This window comes from Cyanistes caeruleus, chromosome 4, assembly GCF_971803275.1.
Source record: "Cyanistes caeruleus chromosome 4, bCyaCae1.hap1.1, whole genome shotgun sequence".
Taxonomy (NCBI): Eukaryota; Metazoa; Chordata; class Aves; order Passeriformes; family Paridae; genus Cyanistes; species Cyanistes caeruleus.
The window spans coordinates 76,102,167-76,118,361 of NC_141704.1; the positions used below are offsets into that span (position 1 = coordinate 76,102,167).

The window sequence follows — 16,195 nt, forward strand, 5'->3', positions numbered from 1 at the left end:
GATGTTTATTCGAGCAAAATCCCAATCACTTATTTGACCCCAGCTCTAATGAAATACACATAGTAGTATACAATGCACTTCTTAGCAGATGCACAACTGTCTCTTTCTAACTAAAAGCTAAAAAGAGCTGCATAAGAAGAAACAGTTTCATGCCTACAGCCATGACTGAATTGCTTGTCATGGAAACAGTAAACATCATGGAGCTACACTGATTTATGTTCACCAACAATCCTCATAGCTCTCAAAGCTTGTCCTTTAAAAAGTGCAATAAATCTTTCTGCATCAAATATACCTACCTCAGGAGAGATTATAGCCTTCAAAGTGTTTTCCCCCAGGAAAAGCCCTCCACTCCAGTGTTGCAGAAAAAAAAAAATCAATATACCAACATAGAAATCCAATAAAATCCTCCTCCTCTAGTCCCCAAAGTAAGACTGAATTTTCCTCTAAAACCATGTGTGTTTGCAGTCCTGCACTGAGCACTGGGCAGAGAGAGTGAATTGGTGGTGACAGAAACAGTGCAATTATCTTACTGGATCTTGTTAGCACAGCTGCATTGGTCATGCACTGATATGGAAGGTTCTGTGTGGGCAGGAGCTCACTGGGATGGAAACACTACATAAATTCAGTGTGGTGAGAGAGGCACAACCTCAAGTGTACAGACAAGATCGGTACTTCAGTGATAGTTCACACTGAGGTCTCCAGGTGTGCAGGAGAAAGCTGACTGAATAGCCAAACAGAAAAACAGCCTTGAGGGGCACAGTCTTTTCCCCTAAATCTTGCTGCCACAGGTATAAAAGAACTTCATTCAGCAGGTGACCATCACATTGGAAGACCAGCTCCAGGTCTGATCACTTCACTTAGGCTGGGAATTTCAGCTCAGCATCATGAATTGTGTTTGGAGGCAAAAGAAGATGGAAGTCAACTCTTAAACTTGCCAGGGAGAGTTTATTACTGCTAGGCCCATTTTCATCCCTGCTTAGACTGGCATCATCTGTGGTGTGTGCTGTGCCATCCCTGTGGAGATCCTGATGCAGGTCCTGCTTGGAACATCCAAGTGTAGATGTGAAAGAGGGACAAAACAGCAAAAGCAGATATGGAGTTGGAAAACAGTGAAGTCCCAAGGACAGAAAGAGCTCATTATGTGAAGCAGGCACTGATCATGGGTCCCCCAATTCTAAATACAGCCCAGTAACCACTAGACCACATTGCTGATTCTTATTAAGCGCATTATATTTTACTTTTCATCAGAATTTCATAAGCAGAGGGACATAAGCAGACCAAAGAAGTGCATGTTTTTACTGATACTTCTGGTAGCAGCATTCATGCAAATAAATTTTGTTTAACAATTCAAAAATTATTTTTTGCAAATTTTTGCAAGTGTTCCTGCAAAAAGCGAGTTATAATACTTTCATATGTTAAGGAAGGAATAGAAAGGCTTGCAATACTGACAATATATTTTTTCCCATTTTTAAAAATATAAATAGTATTTTGGAATTTATTAATTTTTTTGCTGCCAGCATTTTTCAGTAGTTATTTATACCCATAGTTATTCATTAATTCATTATATTGCTTTCAAAAGCTAAGAATGATTGGAAGGATTTGGTGTAGTTTTTTGTTTTTAACTGTAATCCATCAAATCCAGAGGAATGTGCTAATATGAAAGATGGTTTTGAGGTCATGTTTAGAAATAATGTTGGTCTTATGATATATATTCCCATTAACTGAATATTCAGAGTTGTACAGTAAATAATATTTAGTGATTTAGTTTCTTCTGAAATAATTTGCTATTTGCATAAATTAGACATTTTGAATTCAAGACTGACTGAGACTTAAGGTTAGAACAAAACTCTGGAACCTAGGATATGCTTTCTGTATTTCTGGTTTGGACCCTTACAAAAGCAGTTACAGAGTTTTCTGCAATTTCAGTGTGAAATCTGAAGTTCCTTCTGAGAATCCAGGCAAACTTGAAATCTGACCCACATTCACCTGAAATCTGGAAGTTTTGGGGGTCTGTGGTAAACCTGGACTGGACTGTGAACCTGACACAAAATCTGAAACCAAGAGAATTTGCTTGTGCATGGGTGTCATTTTTACATACTCCACATGGTCCTTATTCACACTCCAGTCAGAAATCACCAAATCACAGAAGCAATCACAGAAACACAGAATGGGTAAGGGTCCAACCCCTTTGCTGAAGCAGGATCCCCTGGACCAGGTTACTCAGGATTGTGTCCAGATGGGTTTTGAGTATGTCAAGAGAAGGAGATTCCCCAGCCTCTCTGGACAATCTGTTCAGTACCCGGGCACTGCTCAGGGAAGAAGTTCTGCCTCATGTCCAGGTGGAACCTCCTGGGTATCAGTCCCTGCCCGTTCCTCTGGTGCCACTGCTGGGCCCCCCAGAGCAGAGCCTGATCCCTGCTCTGAGCCCTCCCTGCTCACAGGGACACACAGGGCTGAGGGCCCCTCCCAGCTGGGACTCCTCTTGAGGCTGGACAGCCCCAGCTGCTGCAGCTCCCTTGCTCCACACAGGATATTCAACTCCACAATCCTGTGGTCACTACACTCATGGCTGAACCCAAACTTCCCATCCCCAACAAGACCTTCATTGTCTGTTAAAGTAAGGTCCAGCAGTGCACCTTCCTGACTGGCTCCTTCATTTGCCTGGGTACAACACTGAACCTGCATCTTTCTCCTTTTCCCTTCCAAAACTCTCACAACACAACTCAGAAATGCTCGTAGTGCTCTAAGGAAATCTGTCAGTGACATCCTGCTGATCTGTATGTGGCTTGTATTAACATTTGGAGCCAAGCTTCTGGTTCCTGACTGGTACTATAAAGAACCAAAATATGGATATTTTATCTGTGTGATGAATAGGAATGAAAGGTAAGAAGGAAAACACAGGCAACTAATTTTATTTTTTAATTCCTTGCTTTAGAAGTTCTCAAATATTTTCAAATAAGGTATTTTCAACCTTAGAGTGGTAATGAACAGTAAAGACAGTAAAGGAAGTATATGCTTTTATAGCTTCCTACAGAGATTTCACAACACTTTCACAACTTAAAAACCTTGCATTCACATCAGTAATGGTAAGGATTGCAGTTCTTTTTTAGTCGTACCAAACTGGCTTTTTGAGTTAGCTAAGAACAACTTTTAGCCAACAAATGTACTACCTTCCTTTTCGGCTTCTTTTTGAACCATAGAGCCTTCTAAGACAGAAACATGAGGAAAAAAGGACATGAAGAACTCCCAACCCCACATACAGTTGTTCCCAACTTGCTCTGAAGTCAGTGGCAGGCCCTTGATGGCCTCACTAGACATCTACCAGGTGGCCAGGTGGTGATCATTGCTAGGATCATTAGTCAAGACTCTGGCCACCAGTTTTGACTCCTCAGCAATTATTTTAATGTTCTCTTATACCACCACAAGGACTTTCTCATGTGCTGCCAGAAGTCTTGCCCATTCTCAGTCTCTCCCAGCACTTGTGCCACACATGCCTGGGTGTCAGAGGAGTTTATAAGTACCCCAGCAGTATGGCTCTAATATTTTGCCTTCATTGGGATGCTCTCAAAAGCTGGCCTGCTGCTATTCCACTGTTGCTAACAACAGAGCCCAGAGGAATTTCCCTTTGTGGAACAAGCAGCATGCTGTAAAAATAATTGCACAAATTTTGCAAACAGATGAGGGGAAAAACAGTCTTGAAGGGTCTTTTACTGGAGTTTAGGGCTGAGATGTTCAATACAACCCTCTAATAAATATCTCCTTGGAAAAAAAATTACATTTAGGCTTCTCAAGGAATATCTGATGACTGTGGAGTGGGTGTATCCCCTAATTGCCCAGCACTGCATCCTGTATGGCTCTACATTGAACTTCTAAGAATTGTTTCAGCTAATGGCAGGTTTGCAAAATTTCTGATAAATTTGCAATAAACAGCACAAGTGATAAAATCATAATTTTGCCATTGATGTAATTTGGAATAAATAAGTGCTCAGGAATTCCTGGTGACACAAGACTCTCCTGATGGAAGATTTATGCTTGGTGGCAAAGCGGCACCTCAGGGTGTGGAAGAGCAAAGGAACAAACTTCCCCATCAGTTTCTAAACATCCACTATGATTTGGGATGGAAAGTACCAGTGTGGTAAATGAAAACAAGCCCCCAAAGGAGGACTAGTGTAAGTCTAACACAAATGTTACTGAAAGAACATTTTGTTGCAAGTCTGAAAGATTATAGACAGATCTGTGGGCAAAACTTCGACAAAGTAATGAAAAATTAAATACCAACAAACCAAGTCAGCTTTGATGATGTTTTATGAGACAGCTTTCTACCATCTATTTTTAGAAACAAGTATCTTTATTCTAGGATAAATGAGCTTAGAGTAACATCTGGGAACACACATCATTAAGCTTAACTTTTTGTTGAAATCTTCAAAACAATGACCGTCTCTCATGGGGAATCTCATTTATAAAAATGGAGGTTTCTGTTTGTTTTTATGGGTTGAGTTAAAAGAACAAACTGACAAAGTGGTAGCAGATTGCAGCTTTTACCAAAAACTAGAAATGTTTCTAACAGTTTATCAATCAATTAGGCTCTTACAATAGACTTACTGTGGTTATGTGTAGAAAAAACTGGCCCTTCCAGAAATAAACCCATCACACTGACTGCCAGCAGCTCAGCCTGACACCATCCCAGTATTTACTCCTTTGTAACAGCAATGGGGTTTTCCTGGTATTTTTGTTTTTGGAATGCCTGGATGACAACAGCTTATTTTACATATGAAACAGTGAGTGTGGGGAAACAACAAATAATTCAAGCTCTCTTCAGAAGAGATTTTTAAATTACTTGGGACAACATTTCCACCTAAGCCATGGCTTTTTGTCATAGTTTCTGGTGGAATAGGCCTGTGGTACTGGGAAGGGGTTTTTTTTGCTCACTTGCTTTGGCTTAAAACAGCTAATGAGGTGATATGTTGATTACCATTCATTACATATATACACATATAAAGATATAAAAATTCTATTCTATTCTATTCTATTCTATTCTATTCTATTCTATTCTATTCTATTCTATTCTATTCTACTCTATTCTATTCTATTCTAAATACATACACAGACATAAATATATGTAGTGTGTGTGCACATAACTATGGGTATTTATACATATTTCTGTGTATTTTCTATGCATATGTTAAGACAGTGTTAGCTCCCTTCACCTTCACCTTCATTAATTATAATGAAGAATTATAATTAAAAAGATCGTTCCTGCAAGATGCACAGGCCTAATATGCTGCAGACTGCCCACACTGTCACTGGACAGGACGTAAAGATAAGAAGGAATGCCCAGAAAAAGACTCTGAATTAAATGTTCTGAAGTCACAGTGGAGGCTGAATCCCAGTTTCAAACGTGAAAGATGACTAATTTTATGCTCTTATAAGCCTAAAATATTCTTTTCAATGTAACTTTGTTTCCTAAGTCATTTCAGGGGTGCAAAGAATGCTACTATCCAGGTTTTACTGCCTTGAGTCCATCATTTGCTGAAAGTTTCTTTCTCTAAAAGTGACAAATTATTTCACTTCCCATCCCTTGTGAGACCAATCATGAAAGAAAAGCTTTCTATAGTTGAGCTTCATGCCATACTTTTCATCTTCCCACTTAAAGTGATTTGCAGACAGTTGCATAAATCCAATTTCAAAAATTTTGGTGCTACAGCTTGGGTGGGTTAGATGGATAACTAAGAGCTTATCCATATGTTCTGAATATGCAAGCTTTGGCTCAAAATCTCATGAGGATAGATCTCCTGCTTCCAGTTGGGCTGGATTTGTTAGCTTATTTTTTTCTTCCAGAAACACACCCTTAACACAGACTGCCAGCAGCTACATCTGGTACTACCCTACTTTTTGTACAATTTGCTTTAAAATTAGAGGGGGGAATAGCCAAATATTTTAGGACTTGTTAAACAGTTTTATTCAAGAAATGTGCATGCCCATGCATACCGTGTAATGCATGCAAGGCATGTACCAAACATTCAGTGAAATATCACTGCACGACCTCAAACCTGACACATCTGTTCTGCCTGTCAGAATAAAACTACCAGTGAAATATTTTTAACTATTTCAGGTGATATTTTACCTGTAAGGTTTACAAAAAATTCCATAGAAAAGAGAGTGGAACACAGCAAGCACATTTGCTTTGGGGATGATTGGGAGGATGCTTCTGAGGGAATCTGCTTTGCAACATTTCACCATGAAATGTTCAATATTCATAATATTCAGAACTTTTTAACCAATTGCAGCAGTTTATTGCTCAAACATCTATTTTCTCTTCTCCTAGAAAGTAAAGAGAAATCACTGATGGATCAGGCTGTTGTTCATCCTGATAGCAGTAGGGACATCCATCTACTGGGCAGCAGGTCCCTAAATACTGGGTTTATTTTCCTGGTAGCGGCCAAGAGGAGAACTTGTGTAGAGTGCAGTGGGCCTTCCTCAGCTTTTTCAGTGCATTAACGCTATGGGAACGCTATGGAAGAGGTTGTGTTACCTAGGGAGGCAAGTGGAGGACAGGAGAAGGTGATTTGATACCTCCTGGCACCCCCAACAGTCCCCACCCCCGCTCAGCTCTGGCCAGTGGCAGGGAAAAACCAGCTCATGCTGCTGTCTGGACTCTGATCTGCTGCAAAGCAGGGGCTCCCTGCTCCCATTAAACTAAACAATAAGAAAAACAGGGATGCGACAAGAGGAGTAAACACAGTAACTCTGTTCCTCATCCCATAGAATATAAATACTGTTATGATGCTTGATTGAACAGCTTCACAGAGGAGCAGAAAGAAAACCATGCAGCTGAAGTACCCTTATTCCTCTCCTGATGGCTCCATGTTCCCTCTTCACAGGGCTGGGCACAGCCCAGGGAAACACACCATGAGCTGCTCAATTTTGGGCCCTGTGATCTGCTATTTACAAAGAATAATTTCAGGACAGAAGAGCAGCATTACAGCCTACCAATCTTAGTTACACTCCTGCTTATCCAAGATAAAAAACCAAACCCAAACAAACTGATCTTGGATTCCCAGATGGGTCCAGGAGATCAGCATTTTGTCAGCAGTGGTGGGCCCCAGGCTGCACTGAGACTTGGGTTAGCCAGTGTCCACACATCATCAGCAAGGCATCAGCTCTCATGGCTGCAGCTGCATGAGCATCAAAGAAGCAATGACATCTTGTGACCAGAATCCATCTCTTTTGGTAGTTACTACCCAAAACAAAAGTTGATCACTTGCATATTTGACGAGGCAAAACTCTTCTAGTCTTTTGTTTTTGATACTTCAGTCAAAATTTTATATGGATTTTGTTACATTCAACACTTGTTCCAACAATGTGCATTTCCATTAAGGAACGAAAAAACCAGAAGGGCTAAGCCAAAACCCACACACATGCAACATGTAACCTGTGTTTACATACTTTATCCAATTAGGATTTTTACTATGTACAAAAACTGTGTCTGATGTTATGCAGTTGGGTCTAGATATGGAACTTGAAAAAAATGAATTTGTTTTCATACATATCATTTTGTTTTATTTTTGTCTTTGCAAGTCTTTTTCTACTTAACTGGCAGCAGACAGCCCTCAGATTGCATTTTAAATGCATGATTTATATAGGTATAAAAAGATGTGGGATTAAGAAAGCTTTAATGTTATATTTCACAATTCATTTAACAAAGTAGCAGTACTTAGAAAATTTCACTTGGCAAGCCCATACTGGGGTGGGAGTGAGCCTGTATGTGGAAGAGGGACCTGAGGAATGTTCCTATGATTAATCTGAGGCAGCACAGCCCAGCTATGGGAATTTGCTCTTGGAGGTAGATCTTGCTGTAAACCATTCAAGATTAGATACCAGGCACTGACATATGACAAATGAAACTGCTGAGAGAGTGGTTCATATGAGCTAATGATTTTCAATCTTTAATTAAGCACCTAGCTTGGCACAGTGTCTTAGATTTGAGTAAATAAGTACCTTTAAGGTTCAGGGTCAGAGCTTTGATGGGAATTTTGCCGAGGAAAACTGAGCTGGAGAGACTTTTAGGAAGCAAAATATTGGTTGCTCTTCATTCAGAGCACTGAGCAAACAAGGCCAGATCTGGCCACCTTTTCCAGGTCCCATGGCACCTCCCTGGCAAGTGGGAAGCTGCTCAAGATACCACGCAGAGACATTCCTCTGGAGGGCCAGAGCATGCTGGACTGTCAGCAAGGAAGGGCACATCTGGGTGGAAAGAGGGGGGAAAAAAATGTTGCTTAGAATCTGCTTAGTTTGGGCCTTGTTTTCCCTGACCTCCAAGTTTTTGGGCACAATTTTATACCCACAGCTGACTGTGGGCACACAAATTATAGCATTCAGGAATTTAACTACCTGATGATTGGGCCTCTTCTCAGTGTTGTAACCCCAAGCATTCCACATTCATGAGAGAAGCCTCCAAAAAAATTAAAAAACCCTGTAAGATTGGCTTCAGGAGCATGAATTAATACTTTTTGAAACTACTGCTTTTTTTGAGCCTGCATGGCTTGCATTTGCAAGTCCTCCCACCATCAAAAATAGTGAGAATCTTTGAAAAAATACAGCAGTGAAATCAGGTTTCTGGTCACCAAAATGAATCACAAAACTGGACCTTCAGAAATCCAACAGCAAAAGAAAAAAAAAAATAAAATCAAGATTTAGGATAAAGTTGCTGGAGGTTGTAATATAGAGGTTGCCAGGCAGTGTCGATAAATAATATATATATAATGTATGTAATAATGCATATAGACATCAGCACCTCAACCAAATACACACAGACAAGCAATTATTATATGGATAGACAGGCATCCATATAAATATTAATTTCCAAAGATGTTACCCAAGACACTGAAATGGGTGACATCTGTTTTTCAGGAGCAATGACACTTTCCAGTCTACCAGGGAAGCACATCAGAGGCTCCTCAGGACAGTACCCACAGTGTTGAGCCCGCAGAAGAATAATGAGCTTCATGAACTTCACCTCTTCCCACTCTCTTAGCAAGTCACTGTCTTGGCCTTTTCAACCAAAATGCAGACACCAGAAACACATGTAAAGTGTGACAAAATATGTACACAAGATTTACTGCTCAGGGAGGAGTATGACTCAGGGGTGACAGATACCATTGGCAACACTTTCCTGGAAATCCTTGGATCCTAGTGCTCTATGGTGGAGGTGTTGCCTCCCTCCACCTCTTCTCGTGGATTTTGCTGCAGTGCCTACAGCTGCAACTGCATATTGAGAAAGCTGTAGGAATGGGTTAGTTTCAACAAAACCAAACATTTTTCAGCAAGCACAGCTTCTAAGCATGTTTATATATATATCAACAAATGTATCTAAATATCAATAGATTATTTGAATCCAGATTTGTGGAACAGGAGTGAAATCTTATTTGGAGGTATTTGGAAAAATACCTTCTCCATAGGTCAGAAATGGATACAGAGGAGACCCTGAAGACCCCTAAAAGACCCCAGAGTGTGTCACAGTGCGTCCATCTCCTCACTGCCATTGAAATGCTGCTGCTGCAGCAGGAGGTGGCAAGTTTTCTATCAGTGTGGAAGACAGGAAGGTGATACAGTGTATTCCAGTGTCCATAAAAACCTAGCTCATCACAGCATTGCTGATTTTCTTCTTTTAGAGCAGTTGCAACTATAGAAATTTCTTGCCCAGCTCAGTAAACCTTGCTGGGAAGCACCTTTTCTACCTCTGATCAGATAACTTGACCTTGACCCTAGTAAAGCCTGTGGTTCCAGAAGGTCTAAGGTATGAGCTACTGAGGTCAGATCTCAGCAGGGGCTGCAGTTCCTTCTGAGGGGCACTGCAGGGGAAGCTCCAATCCCTGCTCCCAGTGTCCTCCCAGGGACAGGACCCGAGGGAACAGCTGGAGTTGTCAGGGGAGGTTTAGGTTAGATATCAGGAAAAGGTTCTTCCTCTAGAGGATGGTCAGGTACTGGGGAATGGTCATGGCCCCAAGGCTGCCAGAGGTCCAGAAGCATTTGGACAATGCTCTCAGGGTTGCATAGGGTGGGATTTTGGAGCTGTCCTGAGCTGGACTCTAAGGGTCCCTTCCAACTCAGGGTATTTTATGATTCTTGCATAGGTTGCTCAGCTATCTTATACTTGTTACCGTATATCGTTAAGGGAGAATCATATCCAAATATTCTCTTTAATATTGAAACCCCAGAAATTTGGGGAAAAAACAAACCATACAATTTAAGTGAAACACAAACAACTCAGGAGGGTGCCCTCTATTTGCTGGGATAACCAGATCTGTACAGCTTTTATTTTAAGGCCAGTTTCTGAAGCCGTAAGCATTTTTTACTCCCTCCTACTTCATTATGCCATTGTACTCAGATTTCGGCCCTTTTATCCTTTGCCCGTTTCAGTCATGTTCTGGGATCTGCAGCGAAACCACTACAGGAGATGGTCTGCAGCATCAGTAATGCTTTCAGACAAGCTCGGTAGCTCATATTTCTTTGTTAGCATCCCATTGCAAAGGGGAAAGATCAGCTCGCTTTGTTCTTAGGCCTTGATTTTCATAAGCTAATGATGACTGTGGGTGTAATTATGGTCAGGCTTAAGTGGTAGCGCAAGGGCAGAAAAACAGAGAGGCACTTCCGTGGGGCTGGCTTCCCTCTGCTGCACACGAAGAGAGAAGACATCACTCGCCTTCCCCCCAGGCACAACCTGGCCTGGGGAAGGAGGGATGTGCCAGTTGTGGCACGGCTTGGCTGCAGCAGAAACGGCAAGAGGACAGTGGAGCATGAGCCTGAGCACCCACCAGTTCGTGTCCCTTCTGACTGTGAATTAAACCCCTCTGGCTGAACCTCCTCTACAACAGCAATACATTTCCTGCTCACTGTTGAGTGGAATTATTTTCCCTCTAATGTTGTGTTATCATTGTCCTGGTGGGAAAAAAAATGTATTTGTGGCTGATTATTCACTTAAATATTTAAATACTGTAATGAGTGCTGCTTTTAAAGGGGATGGGACATTCTGTGGGTGGAATAGTCCATAAGTTTACCAGGTATATAGGCAAAATCTTTAATTATGCAGTGAATATAGAATCATAAAATGGTTTGGGTTGGAAGTGACCTTAGAGATCATCTAGTTCCAGCTCCCTGCATGTAGGCTTAAAGCAATTAAATATTTTGAATCTTAAGCCTCTTAACCCCCAACCCCCTTTTTTTTTCTGTTTTCAAAATGAAAATTATTTGAACCTGTGGCTCTAAAGAAATGTCTTCTAAAATGTAAGTAAATATTCTCTGATATTTGAAAAAAGAATGGAAATGTTTTACCAAAAAATGACAAAACACTGTATTTCCAACCATGTGCAACTTGAAATAAAATGTTATGAGCATTCTGCTGGGAGGTGAGAAGATTTATAAACATGCATTTGAAAAATTTCAACCAGCAGTAATGAATATTCATATGAACTGAACAGACTGAGGTTTAGCCAGGCTTGCAATATTGTTTTCCTGCAGTAACAATATGCAAATGTCTGTACATATAGGTTCTCGAAGAGAGAATGAAACTGGAGTGCAAGTGTCATGGAGTTTCAGGTTCCTGTACAACTAAGACCTGCTGGACCACACTTCCTAAATTCAGAGAGATTGGATATATTTTGAAAGAGAAATACAATGCCGCGGTGCAAGTGGAGGTGGTACGAGCCAGTAGACTGAGACAGCCAACCTTCCTGAAGATCAAGCAGCTTAAGAGCTACCAGAAACCCATGGAAACGGATTTAGTGTATATCGAAAAGTCACCCAACTACTGTGAGGAAGATGCTTCCACAGGGAGCATCGGTACCCAGGGACGACTCTGCAACCGCACCTCTCCCAACGCGGACGGGTGCGACATGATGTGCTGCGGGAGAGGCTACAACACACACCAGTACACCAAGGTGTGGCAATGCAATTGCAAATTCCACTGGTGCTGCTTTGTGAAGTGCAACACGTGTAGTGAGCGGACAGAGGTGTTCACCTGCAAATAACAGCGTCACGTGCGAACAAACAGAGCAAACCACCACGACTGAGGAAAGTGGAGTACAACAAACAACGACAGCATCATTTTGCACATCTAATCCTCTTGGGGAAAAGAACCCCAGCCAACACCACAACAACCACTCCCCCCCACTACTTACACTTCTAAGGATGGTGCATTTTGGCTGGCTGGCTGTTGTAACTGCTTTGGAAACAAGGGCAACAAGATTAAGGTGATGTTGACAACCACATGAAACTTTCTCTCTGTCTCTCTCCCTTTTTTTTAAAAAAAAATACTACAATCTGGGTGTAGTAGAGTTCTTTTAGTATTTTAAATTATACATATCAGAGAAGCTGATTGCATTGCAGCTCCCATGACATTTAAAAGAAAAAGACACTTTCTCCTATTTTACAGCAACAAACTGTCTAGCCCTGTGCAAACGAAGACTTTTTTTAAGGAAGTTAAATCGTCACTGACTAGAACACAGCATTCTCACTGCAAAAACCAAAATTTCTAAGAAAGTAGGTAGAGAGAAAACAACTGTTAGGGAGCAGAATCTATGGCAGAAATACTCCACTATCAGTTTGGAAAAAAAACCCAACAGTCACAAAATTACATCAGCTGCCAGTGACACTGGAAGTCTTTGAATGAACATTAAAAATAATTATTTATGTTTTTAATAGTATCAAAAAATTCTAAGCACTAACGGGTAGCTATGTCTTAACTCTGTACTAAATGTAAACTTATTGGAACTCTGACTTAATGACTTTTGTATTTGGTTCTCCCTAAGTTCTTCAATGCTACTGATCTGTTGTCACTCCACTATTAGAGAGTTCAATTACTGTAGGCTTTAAGCAATTGTCAGAACTGAGCGAAAACATCACATGAAACTTTGGTTACCAATGATTGATATAGACATTTCCCACTTGCCTCCTGAATAAGAATGCCTTTTTTTAGACTCAGGCCTGAGGTGTGGAGCACCTGCTCACAGCTCCTCACAGGGAGTTTTAGGATACAGAGACAAGCTTCAACAAATATCAAAGGTTTTGCTTTGACATTGAATGCACTGGCAGGATCTTCCAGGCATTGTGTTTTCCCTTTAATGGTTAAAAGTTAATATTTCCAAGACTTTTAAAAAACTTATGCTCAGTATGCACTCAGAAGTCAATAAAAGTCTGGCAGCTGAGCTCTAGGTTGCTGCAACCTCTGAGCTGTCATGGCTCCACGAGCATAAGAGCCAAAATTTGAGTTAGTCTGTGTCATCATTATTTTAAGGTTGGCAATAATGTACCCCCTGGTAAGCACATGAATGTTAAAAGAAAGAAGCTCACTTCTTAATAGCACTCAATCCTAATTCTCACACCTTTTCCCTATGAGAGATTTTAAAAACAGCCTCAGATATTTTACTGCTGTAAAATCTAGTGTTTTAACCCCAAGAGCCCAGATATGCCCACTTAGAACACAGTCCATTTAACCATGTAATTGTTTTCTTGTCCCACGGGTCCTTGCCTGATTTTCTGAAAACTTGAATTAAAAATTTCCTTACATCTGCATATCTGCATTTTTAGCTTTTGTTTTATTTCATTACTTATATTAAGGGGCTGCAGAGCCATGAGCCTTGCCCACCTGACATGGAAGCACTTGTCCATCCACATGGTGCTCTTGGGGCAAGGGGCTGGTGGACCTGGAGCTCCACCATCTCCCGTGCTGGACATGTGAATGAGCCAGAATTACCTCTGTAATTTGTGGACCTGTACTATCAAAAGTAACTAATGATTTGGGGACCTTCATTTGAACACTTGTGAGGACCTGACTTTCTGACCCCAAGCACTTACCCTCTGAAAATCAGACCCCTTTGATTACTCCCTCACAGAGCAATGCAAAATTGCTTATTTTTTATGTTTTTGCTGTTGGTTTCTAGATACCAGTCTTGCCATGAATGAGTGCAACTACACAGAAGTCAACAGGGGCCCCCAAAATACTAGATTCACTCCATGTAATTGAAAGTCCCTTGGATTCATGGGTATTGTTGTTGAATAATAGTGATAATACTGTACTTTCACTACATTCTTGACAGGAAGCAAATAAAGCTCCCAAACACAGTAATGCACAGTTTTATGGTACTAGATACTGTAAATATATTAGAATAGTATTTGTTAAGTACAATTGAGGAATCCAATTAAGTTATATTATTGTATATCGTTTAAATGTCTATAGAGTATTTTAAATTATTGTGAACTACACTGTGTTTAAAAAAAAGAAAAAAAAAGGAAAAAAAAGTTATATATTATAACACCAACCACTCCAAAAAGTGGACCAAGGTGACACTTTCTCTCTTCCACACCCCTATTTGAAATAGCTCTGTGTGCTACTGTAAGACCACTGTAACAGTCCCACGACTGGGTGACCAGTCTGGAATGTAATGTTTCAGAGCATCCTACAGAAGCTTTGCTCATGTGGAGGTGCAGCATTCAAAAAGGTGATGTATGGCACAAAGAAGGGGCTGGCAGTGGGAATGCTTGGACTTTGAAATATGTCCCACAGAAAAGTAGTTTTGGTCAGAAAATACTGTTACCACTAATATACCAAAACATTCCCCAAAATCACGACTTTCAATGAAGGTGTCTGTGAATAGAAGTGGGTTACACACAACTTTTATTTTTTAAAATATAGTTTGATGTCAAAGACTTGTGACAATAGAGGCTGGAACACGACCAGCAACATGTGGTTTAACTATACCTTAGCCATGGCAAAGCTCAACATACTTTATGTTATTAAAGAACTTAAGAGCAAAGATCAATTTGTTTACTATGTTAATGTTTTACAGCAAACAGAAAACAAGAGACTAAATGTGTTTCCATTAAAACTTAATTTTTCCCCCTTCCAATTCTTTTTTCCTTTCATTTGTTCTTTGTTTAGGGAAAAAAAAACAAACCCAAACAACAAGATCTTATGAAAAGACCATTTGTGTACAGGCTTCTTTCTTCACATGAGAAATGATAGGCAAATTCCAACTGCTAAGCAGTTTTTGTGTTTCAGGAGAGATAGTAAAGAACATGTCTGTGTGTGGTATCAGTCTCAAGCCATCTACCTACACCAGTGCTACAGAGAAACCAACGTTAGTACAACATACAGCACCAACATTACTGCTACCAGAGACTTTAGCTGGCTAGAATGAAAAGATAAATTTTTTGGTGGAAGAAAAATAAATATTTTGTGATAGAAATTTGGCATCCAACTCAAAAATTGTGCTTGACCATGAACCTCACGTAACAGGTTAGCAAACAGAGGCCAAATAAAAGCCATAGAAGAGAGGGTTGAAGGCCCTGACTTAGACACTTGTACATGCTCCAGCTTCTTCAAGCCAGCTATGGGCACATCTGAAATCCCTACCTGAATTTGACCCTGAAAGATTTGACAGCATTTACCTTAGCTAGAACAGTTACAACCTCTTTGATATTGGGAATTGTGTCTTCCTTATAAAATCTAAAGAAACTGTATGACTTTTGCTGTATTTACCCCTCAGGGAAGATATCCAGCTATAGATAGAACTATAGTGAAATTCTACATGAACTGAGTCCAAAATAACTTCATTAAATTTAAGTTGGCCTGGGTTTACAGCAGCATAAGTATGCACAGTATTTTACCCACAGATGCCAAAGAAAACACTGCGCCTTCTTTCTAATTACATCATGGGAAACTTGTTAATAGAGCTGCAGGAAGTTTTTATAGCACATGGTAATATTACATTTGTTTCTACGATGACATCTGGAAATTAGATGAAACTTATCAAAAGCTCTGCAAATCTTTTAACAAATCAAAAACATGTTGTAAACAGGTCACCTAAAGTTTTAAACATACTTCCATGGATTTCTTTCATAGTTGAAGATTAAAACCCCAAAGAGATACTGAAGGTAACAAATCAAGACCTTCCCTTACAGCAGCTCTCCTGTGCAAATAACTCAGTGTAGCTTCCAATACTGAAGGCAACATTAGCATTCAGCACAAAGTGCTTTCTATAAAGCTAATTTGCATTCATAGCAATTTTCATAACTGGACAGAATGACTGCACATTTCCTTTCCAAACCTTCAGAGCTTTTGTTGCAATGACAGTTCCCATAGCGAAGGCAATATAGTAAATGGTACAGGAAAGACCCAACATTCTTCTCTCTGAGTGAT

At 40.3% G+C, this 16,195-nt stretch overlaps 1 protein-coding gene across 5 annotated transcripts in view; it reads left to right on the forward strand.

Moving 5' to 3' along the window:
- WNT7B (Wnt family member 7B) overlaps positions 1-14,903 on the forward strand; it is a 114,076-nt gene extending 99,173 nt beyond the window's left edge. For all 5 annotated transcript variants that reach the window (XM_086885929.1, XM_086885928.1, XM_023919080.2 and 2 more), the window contains one exon: positions 11,547-14,903. In XM_086885929.1, coding sequence (XP_086742055.1) covers positions 11,547-12,026 — 480 coding nt within the window. In that variant the 3' untranslated portion in view covers positions 12,027-14,903. The remainder of the gene's footprint in view (positions 1-11,546) is intronic.
- Positions 14,904-16,195: the final 1,292 nt, after the last annotated feature.